Consider the following 12,500-nt stretch of genomic DNA (forward strand, 5'->3'; position numbering starts at 1 on the left):
AGACCACACCTGGAGAACAGCGCACTAGAACCACAGTATCAGACCACACCTGCAGCACAGCGCACTAGAACTACAGTATCAGACCACACCTGTAACACAGCACACTAGAACCACAGTATAAGACCACAGAGCGGTTCTGTCCTTAAACACAGTACCAGAAACTGCTGTGTGGTACAGTTGGGTGTAGACACACCTCAGTGTGGGACCACACAGCTGTACAGACATGAACAGAAGAATGCCTCTGAACTGGTAGTACTGTACAGAGAAGCTTTGATACTGTAGGAAAGATTCATCAAACTGGACTTGCTCTTCTTATGGCCAAGCTTTGAGATCCTTCTCAAGCACCTTCAGGTCCTGACTGATTATTCCAGTGGCAGAATTTTCCATCATGCTCACACCAAACACATATAAAATGTACTTTTTTAATACATTTGTCAGTTGATTAAATTGGTGCAGTTGAAGCTTTGATGGGACATTATTAGAGAAAAGAGTCCACATCGCCACATTTACCGCCGGACAGATTCAGGGGGTAAATATTTTGTGGACTGGTGTTCTATTGTGACTTGTTAATGTCAAGTGCAAATTGGGTCGTATGCAGAAAATAAGTAGCACTGTACTGTAGCACTTTACTGTAGCGTTACTGTAGCGTTACTGCAGCATTACTGTAGCTTTGCTGTAGCGTTACTGTAGCTTTACTATAGCGTTGCTGTAGCTTTACTGTAGCTTTGCTGTAGCGTTACTGTAGCATTACTATAGCGTTGCTGTAGCTTTACTGTAGCTTTGCTGTAGCGTTACTGTAGCTTTACTATAGCGTTGCTGTAGCTTTACTGTAGCGTTGCTGTAGCGTTACTGTAGCTTTACTATAGCGTTGCTGTAGCTTTACTGTAGCTTTACTATAGCGTTGCTGTAGCTTTACTGTAGCTTTGCTGTAGCGTTACTGTAGCATTACTATAGCGTTGCTGTAGCTTTGCTGTAGTGTTACTGTAGCTTTACTATAGCGTTGCTGTAGCTTTACTGTAGCTTTACTATAGCGTTGCTGTAGCTTTGCTGTAGCGTTACTGTAGCTTTGCTGTAGCGTTACTGTAGCTTTTCTATAGCGTTGCTGTAGCTTTACTATAGCGTTGCTGTAGCTTTACTGTAGCGTTACTGTAGCTTTACTGTAGCTTTGCTGTAGCGTTACTGTAGCTTTTCTATAGCGTTGCTGTAGCTTTACTGTAGCTTTACTATAGCGTTGCTGTAGCTTTACTGTAGCGTTACTGTAGCTTTACTGTAGCTTTGCTGTAGCGTTACTGTAGCTTTTCTATAGCGTTGCTGTAGCTTTGCTGTAGCTTTACTGTAGCTTTGCTGTAGCTTTATCACTCAAATTATACATCTGCAGTGCACATTTATGATTGAGGAAATGTTTGCGTATCTGCTGTTAACATCATGCTAAAACGCTGGATGTTTTTTAGATTTCTCTCTTTTCTTTTCTCAGACAGTTTACATTTTAAACCACCTGTTTCTAGGATGACAACAATAAGAAGTCCCGATGTTGCTCAATGCTACCTCTAGAGGCCAGTTTAAGAAGACCAGAAATTAAAACAATGTCTTTTACGAGAATGGGCTAAATTCATAAAACATATCACCACATTAAGAAAAAAACACAGTAAACTTCAAATCTTTCTCAGTAATGCAGGCCTATTTAATTGTTTTCATAAATTCAGCATACTATCATATGTTTTATTAAGTTTGATTACCAGACTTGGATTCTGGATTCTGACACTGGTTACCACTTTGAAAAGTCCTGCAGTAAAGTGAAATAACACTGCGAGATGTTGGCTGGTGGGTAGGACAGCTCTAGGAATGTTGAACACACACTGAGAAAGTTACACACTTCGTTATAAGACTTGAGACTGTCATAAGCAGTTTCTGTGCTGTGGCATGGGTTTGTGTCTTAGTTTTGCTTTGGTAATAAATTACCAATAGTAAAATACTAGAAAACCCAGTTTATGGTGTGTATTTTCTCAAAGTACTGAACATGGGCAACAGAATGAGTGTGTGTGTGTTTGTGTGTGTGTGTTAGGTAATATAATATAATAGGAGAGTTAGCTGATAATAATAATAACAATAATAATAATAATAATAATAATAATAATAATAATAGGAAAGTTAGATGGTGGTAATAATAATAATAGGAGAGTTAAATGGTAATAATAATAATAATAATAATAATGGAGAGTTAGATGGTAATAATAATAATAATAATATGAGAGTTAGATGGCAATAATAATAATAATAATAATAATAGGAGAGTTAGATGATAATATTATTATTAATAATAACAATAACAATAATAATAGGAGAGTTAGATGGTAATAATAATAATAATAATAATAATAATAATAATAATAATATAGTTAGATGGCAATAATAATAATATTGATAACAACAATAATAACAGCAATAATAATAATAGTAATAGAGTTAGATGTAATAATAATAATAATAATAATAATAATAATAAGAGTTAGATGGTAATAATAATATTAATAATAATAATATAGTTAGATGGTAATAATAATAATAATAATAATAATAATAATAATATAATGTTATAATGGTAGAGTTGGCTGGTGGGACTCACGTGGGTTTGGAGGCTTCAGCTTGGTCTGTTTGCAGCTTCTGCCCGCCCTCCACCTCCATGGTGCAGTAGACGATGCGGCTGGGGGCGAGAGACTTCAGTCCCTGCACCTCCATGATCACCACCTGGGCAGGAGAGCAGCCTGAACTGAAACAGTGCTGGTGAGCTCACAGCCTAACACAGTGAGCTCATCCCCGAATCTCACTGAAAATACAAAGAAATAATCGAGAAATAAATAATCCAGAGGAAATGTAAGAGTCTAACGGTACCAATGCCGCGTTAAAATGAAATAAAATTGGAAACAAAAGGTCCGATGCCTTTCTAACACATAAGATCTCCATATTAATATGGGGAGAAGAGACCCCCAGAATTCAGAAGATCCGTCTCCGCGCTAGAGATCCGTCTCCAACGCTAGAGATCCGTCTCCGCGGTAGAGATCCGTCTCCAACGCTAGAGAGCCGTCTCCAACGCTAGAGATCCGTCTCCGCGGTAGAGATCCGTCTCCAACGCTAGAGATCCGTCTCCAACGCTAGAGATCCGTCTCCAACGCTAGAGATCCGTCTCCATTGTAGACAGGTCTGGAGATCTTTCTGTGATGGTAACCCTGTCCCCAGGTGAACTGGTGCACCTCTGAAGCACATCCCTTTATTAGTGCAAATGTACCTTTATCCGTTTCAAATTACACACCATGTCCCATTGTCATGTCTACCATAAAATATGGGTCCAATGTAAGCAGCATTTTGGCTTTGATAGATTTTCTAATTTTGGCCCCATCTGTGAGTCATTCTGTTACTCCTGCAAAAATGGATCGGCCCATTAAAGTCTGGTTAAAGGGGGGCATTGAGATTTGTAGACCTGTATATTAATGCTACTCTTTGCTTCTTTTATTAATCTTTCACCCTCATCTTTTTATTGTTCTGGTCTCAAGAATGTATAGCCTGATTATCACTACTAATTACTTATGGATAGAACAAATACAAAATGCTTGGTGTGCAGAGCTGGGGTAGAGTGTGGGGTGGAGTGTGGGGTAGAGTATGGACATATATTACAGACACACACAGGACATGCGTTACTCAACACAGCCATCTAGATTTGGCCCTCAGTGTGTGCAGTGATATTGAGGAAAGAGTATAAGGTGTTTGATTGGTTTAGCCAGAACTGACGCACACGTGCGCACACACACACACACACACACACACGCACACACACACACACACACACACACACACACACACGTTTGGTGCTTATGAATGCAAAGGTTGCACTCTCCTCTCCCACTGGCCTGTATCTGATAAATAAAAGGTGACAGTTTCCAAATTCTCTTTAAATGAAATCGAAATGAAAAGTGTCACAGACGCAGAGAACAAAACTGTTTGATCCATAATATTTAAAACTACCACACAAGCAATGTAATGGGAACAAAGCAGGTTGTAAATGTAATTCTCATAATCCTCAACCTGCTTCATGGTAACAGACAGGTGTGTCATCAAGGCTGGCATTTCCTCATTAGACAGGAAGCGATTAGTACATTTTTGTTAAATTCTCTAGAAAGCCTCCGGCTGGACAGAGAAGACCTTCGTGAGCTGACACATGTTCACTAACGTTCCCTTCTTAGCAGAGACAGGCCGCTCATACAAAGGGCTGTAGCGCAACTCTACCAGCCTGTGAGTGACAGGCTTACATCGTTAGGAGGCGGGACCCAAAGTTATGGGTTTTTTCACAGGGCCCAAAATATTGCTAACCAGCGATATGATTCTCAGGCCATGTTCCAGCCCATGCGTTAAAGATGGCCAGTCTGCAGGATGTGCTTGACTGGGTCTCATATGCCTTAATGGCTTGTATGGATGTAATTTGTAATGTTTTGTTCAGTTTGGCATTTCTTACTACATATTTAAAACAGCTATAAGTAAAGCAATGTTTTATAAAACACCACAAAGCCTACAGAAGTTATTAAGATTCATCCAAACAAACTATGGTAGAGATCAGGTTACACTGATCTATCTATCTATCTATCTATCTGTCCGTCCGTCCGTCCGTCCGTCTGTCCGTCCGTCCAGAGGAAAAGCTCTGTATAGGAGATGAAGCGGAATGGAAGAACAGATCAATTGGTGAATGTGTGATTGGACGAATGGAAGGACGGCACCTCTAGTGTGAAAGAGAGGACCACATCAGACTTGGAGAGCTGGTTCTCGTCCTCTTGCCCCATATCGATGACGGAGGGGTTGTGTCCGCGCTTCAGCTTCTGAAGTTTGAACTCTCCTCCCTTCGACACGGGCATGCTCTCCAGGTTGGCCATGAGCAGGTTCACAGATGACCTCAGCTCCTCCATGTACATGGCCTCCATGTCCTTCGACACGAACTTGGGAAACTTACCAGACTGGAGGTCGGGAAAGATGGAGAGGACCGCATGAGAGGAGACGAGAGGGGGATGAGGGAGGAGAGAGAGATTAGAGAAGAGGGAGAGGGGGATGAGGGAGGAGAGAGAGATTAGAGAAGATAGAGAAGGGGGATGAGGAAGGAGAGAGAGATTAGAGAAGAGGGAGAGGGGGATGAGGGAGGAGAGAGAGATTAGAGAAGAGAGAGAGGGGGATGAGGGAGGAGAGAGAGATTAGAGAAGAGGGAGAGGGGGATGAGGGAGGAGAGAGAGATTAGAGAAGATAGAGAAGGGGGATGAGGAAGGAGAGAGAGATTAGAGAAGAGAGCGAGGGGGATGAGGGAGGAGAGAGAGATTAGAGAAGAGAGAGAGGGGGATGAGGGAGGAGAGAGAGATTAGAGAAGATAGAGAAGGGGATGAGGGAGGAGAGAGAGATTAGAGAAGAGGGAGAGGGGGATGAGGGAGGAGAGAGAGATTAGAGAAGAGAGGGAGGGGGATGAGGGAGGAGAGAGAGATTAGAGAAGAGGGAGAGGGGGATGAGGGAGGAGAGAGAGATTAGAGAAGAGAGGGAGCACTAACAGTCAGAGAGATAGAGGCGAGGGAGACAATCTGAGGCTTTAATGGCTGAGGCTGTCAATATGTAAAGCATGTGTATTGTACTCGTAGGTTTGAAATAGTGTGTATTTCTGTCTGTGGTGTTGGAACAGAGCCCACGGTGAACAGGTAATAAATCACAGTGCTGTCTTCTATAAGAAAATGTTCATCCCTGCAAGTCTCGCCCTTCCTCCCTAACTCAACCTGTTCTGGTCTCGGAAGGATCCGGGCTTGGTGCTCGGCCTGGCGACCCACCCTCAGGTTGGCCTGCTGCACATAACCTGACCACTCCAGCACTGACGCTTACTCTGGCGATGTGTTCAGCCATCTGGAGACGCCCGTCCAGTTCTCGTCTGATCTGAGCGGCCTGTTCGTCTGGGTTGTCCAGCTACAGGGAGAGAAGAACGTCTGCTTTAGTAATCACAGCTCTGTTCACTTCCTCACTCCAAACGCCTGCTAGCTAATATAAATTTTCCATTGAGAAATGTGTGATTTGTGTCACATTTCCAAAGGTCTGTTTGTTTTTTCAAATAAATAAAACAACAGCAAAACAGCAAAATCATCTTAATTTGAATAAGTTTGCCAAGCGATGAGTTAGAAGACTTTTCTAACACGATCAACTGTGGCACCCTCAGTAAGGACTGTCCGCACAGGACCCCTGTGTAATGGCCACAATTTGTAATGACCTTTTTGGCATAAGCATGCCAATCCCTGACATCGTTTAACAGACACTATAGTCCAGTGTCTGCATGGTCCAGTTTTACACCACTCACTCTCCCATCTGCTAAGAGATTGCTGACCCTCTCTGAAGGCCCGTAATATTCTGAACTGAATAACATGGAGTACGTGTGGGATCTCTGCTCCAGGGCTGTAGACAGTCTTGCTTCCTCTGATTGGACAGTGTTGTGACCTCTGCTTCCTTTGATTGGACGATGTTGTGATTTTGGTTGAGCATGCTGGTCCTCTGGGTCTCTGGTGTTGTGTTTGTGTAATCACAAACTCAAAACGACATGCCCAGGTTCTCTAATATTTAAGCCGCTGCTGTCCTGAAGGTTTGGTGTGTTGGATGTGTATGTCTGACCTACTCAGTTTCACCCTTAGTCCTCTAAGCCAAATTTGCCTTTGTGTATCCAGAGGAAGAATACAATAATGTAAGCATATGCAACAATTCACCCCCTTTGCATTTTAGCAATTTTTTGCTAAATCTATTACATTTATACAGTTCAAGCCTGTTGGCTGAAAGATTCAGGACTGTCCACTTGTTTACAGTTTGTTATAGCAACATTCGCTGGGCAAAGATGTATGTGGGCATACGTGTGAGCATGTATGCCTGTGTGCGTCTTTGTGTATGCATGTGTGTATGTGTGTGCGCGTCTGTGTGTATACATGTGTGTATGTGTGTGCGCTTCTGTGTGCATGCATGTGTGTATGTGTGTGCGCAGTTGTATGTATATGTGCATGTGTGCATGTGAGTGTCTGTGTGGGCGTGTGGGTGTACAGCTGTGTGCATACGTGCGAGCGTCTCTGTGTGAGTGCATGTACGTGTGTGTGAGTGTGTGTGGGAGGCCGTGAAATCAATGAAACACTTGTGCACATGCTCACTGCTTACACATACCTATGAACCATTTTCACATAAATAGCCTCCTATTTACATGTTATAACTTACACTTGTACATTCATTCACCGGTGCGTAAACAGTTTCACTGTGCATTATGCTGTTTGTGTGTGTGTCTGCACGTTTGTAAAACAGTGTGCCCGGAAGTCATTTCATTGTATCAAGATGGCAGATACCGAATATCTATACAGCAGCATAAGCTGAAGAGAGGTCTCTAAAAAAGCAAAGAAAGAATGTCAGAACATAATTCTGATGATTCAGCGGTTTGAGGATCAAAGATACTAAAGAAGTGTCTTCTTCCAGCTCCACAAACACCTTGTCCAACTCGTACTGGCACGCCGGATCATCTGTGCTACACTTTGACAGGGATCGTATTAATCAGAGTTTGGATCTGGGATTTAACTGGTACAGAATCGCTTCACTTTTTGGAATTGATATAAAGATTGTTTGACACATCAATCACATTATCAGACAACATACTGGTGTCCCACCACTATAACACACTTCCTTATGAAATGAGAATTTTAAGCATATTTTTAAATAAACTCCCAGCTATGTTGGGATAGTTTACACTCAAATGTTCCAGTGTTAGTTGAATTGCAATGATTATATAATGATTATATAAAGATTATATGTTGTGTAGCCTGCAGACCTGCTGGCAACGATGTGGCTATGTCATACCATGAGGCTACATGTGTGTTTCTCAGTGTCCTCCAGTCGGCCTGCAGTATATGAGGAAATATTCAGAATGCTTATTCTGTCATATTTTAGAATACACTCCCAAAGCCAGTGACATTTGTTATGAATATTTCATGAGACAACACAGCAGATAATCTTATCATTTTTAATAGTAACTATCTCCAATCAATAACATGCAATCTTAATTTTCAAATTCCTATAACTCATCAGGAGCTCATATAGCTGGTTTACAAACATCAGACCAGTCTGCACCTTATTTTCACCAGTGTATAGTACACATGTTCAATATCTCCCTGTTACAATGAAATGACCCAGGCACACTGAAAATGTTTTACACACGTGTCTACCTGCACACACATACATACATACACACATACATATATATATATATATATATATATATATATATATATATATATATACACACATACATACATATACACATACATACATACATACACATATACATACATGCACAATTACATACACGCATACTTACATACACGCATACATGCATACATACACATATACCCACATACATATATACACACACATACATACACACATACTTTAATACATACATACATACATACACACATATACACATAATTTAATACATACATACATACATACATACAAGCACAGTTTAGTATTTATGTATATTTGTGTGTAATATTATAAGTGCATGTATATGCAAGTGTAAGTTATCATACACAAATGTATATAGTAATACTTCATATGCAAGTGTTTCATATGTATGTGTGAGTGTTTCATATGTATGCACAAGTAGTGTGTGTGCACACAAGGGTCTCACTGATTTCATCCTAAACATCCTCTTGTATGATGTGTGGATGCCTGTTTTTGGGTCAGAAGCTGGGAGTTATTGGTCAGTCAGCGCAGTGGCTGTGTGGACAGCCATCTGGACATGTCTGTACACACTGTCTCTGCAGTATCCCCTTCCTGCTACCAGCTGGGATAAGATCAGTGCTCAACAAGCCAAACACCTACTCTCCATCCCAAGGATCCGCCCCACATGCAAACAAACACACATACAATCAGACACACATGCCAAAGTGTGGGTGTGTAAGTCCACCTGAGGAACTTTTACAGTCTTGAATATACATACATTCTATTATCATTAATAATTTAATGTATTATGTATATGTACATCTTGCATTTGAATGCATCACAGAGTAGAAAAGCGAAAGTTAACGTGGCCTGTAGAAACTCTTTTTTCATAATAACGTTGGACAGATTGTAATCTGGGAAACCTTAGTTCAGTATGGGTTATTCTTATAACTGAAGAAAACATATTTTCTGTATTGAACACATACTGTATGGTGCCATTGCGTGTGTGAAATGTGTTAGAAATGTGTGTGAAATGTGTTAGAAATGTGTGTGAAATTCTACTTTGAATGATGCTAATTAAGATTTGCTGCTCATAAACTAATGGCTGAACACACACACACACACACACACACACACACACACGTTAAGAGCTGTAGGTGTGTTGGATGCTGCAGGTTTTTTAGAAAAGATTTTGCTGGGAGCAGGCTGTGGGATTACTGGGAGGAGGCTGTGTGTTTACTGGTGTGTTGTTTTATGTAGGTTAATTGGTATTTTGGGGGGTGAAGGTTAGTTTGTAAGGGACGACTGTGTTGGGCTTGGTTTGTGAAGCGGGGCATATTTGTTTTGGAGGGGACAGGTTTGTTTGGGAGGGGACAGGTTTGTTTCCGAGGGGGCACAATTTTTGGGGCTTGGATTTGTTCGCAGGAGTGCGGTCTTGCTGCTTTTCTGGCAGGTGTGCAGGAGTGTAAGTGTACAGGTGTACAGTTGTGTAGTTGTACAGGTGTACAATGTACAACTTTTTTATGACGTCCACAATAACATCATAAAAAACTGTAAATTGTAAATAGTAAAAACTGGAAATTGTACATTGTATATATGCATATAATACATCCCCTCTTCATTCATCATAACATATTTATTTATTCATTAATCCACATCCATTTCCCTGTTTCTCTCCTCGGGCATGGACAGAGCAGTTACAAAAAGCATTTCACTGCCAGGTATACTATGTATGACTATGTACGTGACAAATAAACTTTGAACTTTGAACAGGTGTACAAGTGTACAGGTGTGTAGGTGTGAAGGTGTACAGGTGCACAGGTGTGTATGTGTACAGGTGTGTAGGTGTACAGGTGTATAAGTTTACAGGTGTGTAGGTGTACAGGGGTACAGGTGTTCAGGTGTGTAGGTGTGAAGGTGTACAGTTGTGTAGGTGTACAGATTTACAGATGTACAGGTGTGTAGGTGTACAGGTGTGTAGGTGTACAAGTGTGTATGTGTACTGGTGTACAGGTGTGTAGGTTTACTGGTATACTGGTGTACAGGTGTGTAGGTGTACAGATGGGTATGTGTACAGGTGTACAGGTGCACAGGTATGTATTTGTACAGGTGTGCAGGTGTACACCTTCATCCTCACTGATCAGGAGACATCTAAACACCTTCATCCTCACTGATCAGGAGACATCTAAACACCTTTGTCCTCACTGATCAGGAGAAATATAATTACTTCTTGTCCTCAATGATCAGGAGTTACCTAAACATCTTCACTCCAGCTACCAAATCCTAGATAAGACCAGAGGCTCAACAAGGTTCAGCCTTGTAACGTTTCTGTTGTTACTGTTGTGTGAGAGTTTCTGTTTTTACTGACTGACCTTTTAAACCTTCAATTGGTTTATAGTTCCATAACTGGTGAATAATTGAACCAGCCAAACCAAGTCCCATAAAATGCCGAACTTCAAGCTCTTCACTGATGTAGATGAAGATTTTTATAACAGGCCATCCAAGGCCTCTCAGGGCGTTACATTACAACCCCAGAAAATGGATTTTTGTGATGTTTAATTTTAAATTTTGAACTTTTGGAAGAACTTTCAACAGCACAGACCTCTTTCTGGTTCCTTACACTTATAGTTCCTTATAGTATTGACTCATGCACTGTTTGCAAAATCTTAACTTATTATGAAAACCACAAGAAATGATGATATACTTCTAAACGCAGTTTCCATTTTGCAAACACATGTGAAGTCATTAGCAGCAGGACTGACTGGCACTTTTACTTTCACAGCCTGTGTGTTTCTAGGGGATAAACTGTTCCATCAAAGGACTTTGCCTTTAATCTCTGATCCACAGGGTGAGAGAAGCAGGAGTGAAACCCTTTTGATCTCTGGGAACACTTGATCCCTCTCTCTGTCCTCTCTCTGTCCTCTCTCTGTCTTCTCTCTGTCCTCTCTCTGTCTTCTCTCTGTCCTCTCTCTGTCCTCTCACTGTCCTCTCACTGTCCTCTCACTGTCCTCTCACTGTCTTCTCTGTCCCCTCTCTGTCCCCTCTCTGTCCTCTCTGTCCTCTCTGTGTCTTCTCTCTGTCCTCTCTCTGTCCTCTCTCTGTCCTCTCTGTCCTCTCTCTGTCCTCTCTCTGTCCTCTCTCTGTCTTCTCTCTGTCTTCTCTCTGTCTTCTCTCTGTCCTCTCTGTCTTCTCTCTGTCCTCTCTCTGTCCTCTCTCTGTCCTCTCTGTCTTCTCTCTGTCCTCTCTGTCCTCTCTCTGTCCTCTCTCTGTCTTCTCTCTGTCCTCTCTGTCTTCTCTGTCCTCTCTCTGTCCATCTCTCTGGTGCTCCTCCATAGTACTCCTGCTTTCACTCAATGGCTCCATCTCTCTATCTGTCCATCTCTCTATCTGTCCATCTTTGTCTGGCTTGTCTCTGCCTGTCCATTTCTCTTACTTTTTCTTTTTTTCTTTCTCTCTCTCCCTCTCTCCCTCCTTCTCTCTCTCCCTCTCCCCCGCTCTCTCTCTCTCTCCCTCTCCCCACTTTCTCCCTCTTGCTCTGCTTCTCTCTTTCTCTCTGTCTCCAATTGTTTGTACATCTGTGCGTGCATGTGTGTGTGCGTGCGTGTGTGTGTGTGTGTGTGTGCGTGTGTGTGTGTGCGTGTGTGTGTGCGCGCGTGTGTGTGTGTATATGTGTGTGTGTGTGTGTGTGTGTGTGTGTATATGTGTGTGTGTGTGTGTGTATATGTGTGTGTGTGTGTGTGTGTGTGTGTGTGTGTGTGTGTGTATTTATCCTCCACAAAGTCTCCCCTCCACTCCTTTTTCTCTTCAGTGCCTTCCAGGAACACTCACACACGCCTAGCAACGAGCCCAGGAACACTCACACACGCCTAGCAACGAGCCCAGGAACACTCACACACGCCTAGCAACAAGCCCAGGAACACTCACACACCTAGCAACGAGCCCAGGAACACTCACACACCTAGCAACGAGCCCAGGAACACTCACACACGCCTAGCAACGAGCCCAGGAACACTCACACACGCCTAGCAACGAGCCCAGGAACACTCACACATGCCTAGCAACAAGCCCAGGAACACTCACACACCTAGCAACGAGCCCAGGAACACTCACACACCTAGCAACGAGCCCAGGAACACTCACACACCTAGCAACGAGCCCAGGAACACTCACACACCTAGCAATGAGCCCAGGAACACTCACACACACCCATGGCTCTGTGAGAAATTACCTGCTTTTATTGGGCTCTCACG

The 12,500-nt window shown here is 42.3% G+C and overlaps 1 protein-coding gene across 7 annotated transcripts in view; it reads right to left on the minus strand.

The window, feature by feature from the left end:
- cadpsa (Ca2+-dependent activator protein for secretion a) overlaps positions 1–12,500 on the minus strand; it is a 103,174-nt gene that overhangs the window by 65,626 nt on the left and 25,048 nt on the right. For all 7 annotated transcript variants that reach the window (XM_035520392.1, XM_035520391.1, XM_035520390.1 and 4 more), the window contains exons 5-7: positions 5,896–5,976; positions 4,764–4,997; positions 2,624–2,745 (exon numbers count right to left, since the gene is read on the minus strand). In XM_035520392.1, the coding sequence (XP_035376285.1) occupies positions 2,624–2,745; positions 4,764–4,997; positions 5,896–5,976 (437 nt within the window). The remainder of the gene's footprint in view (positions 1–2,623; positions 2,746–4,763; positions 4,998–5,895; positions 5,977–12,500) is intronic.

This window comes from Electrophorus electricus, chromosome 20 (genome assembly GCF_013358815.1).
Source record: "Electrophorus electricus isolate fEleEle1 chromosome 20, fEleEle1.pri, whole genome shotgun sequence".
In the NCBI taxonomy this organism is placed as follows: domain Eukaryota; kingdom Metazoa; phylum Chordata; class Actinopteri; order Gymnotiformes; family Gymnotidae; genus Electrophorus; species Electrophorus electricus.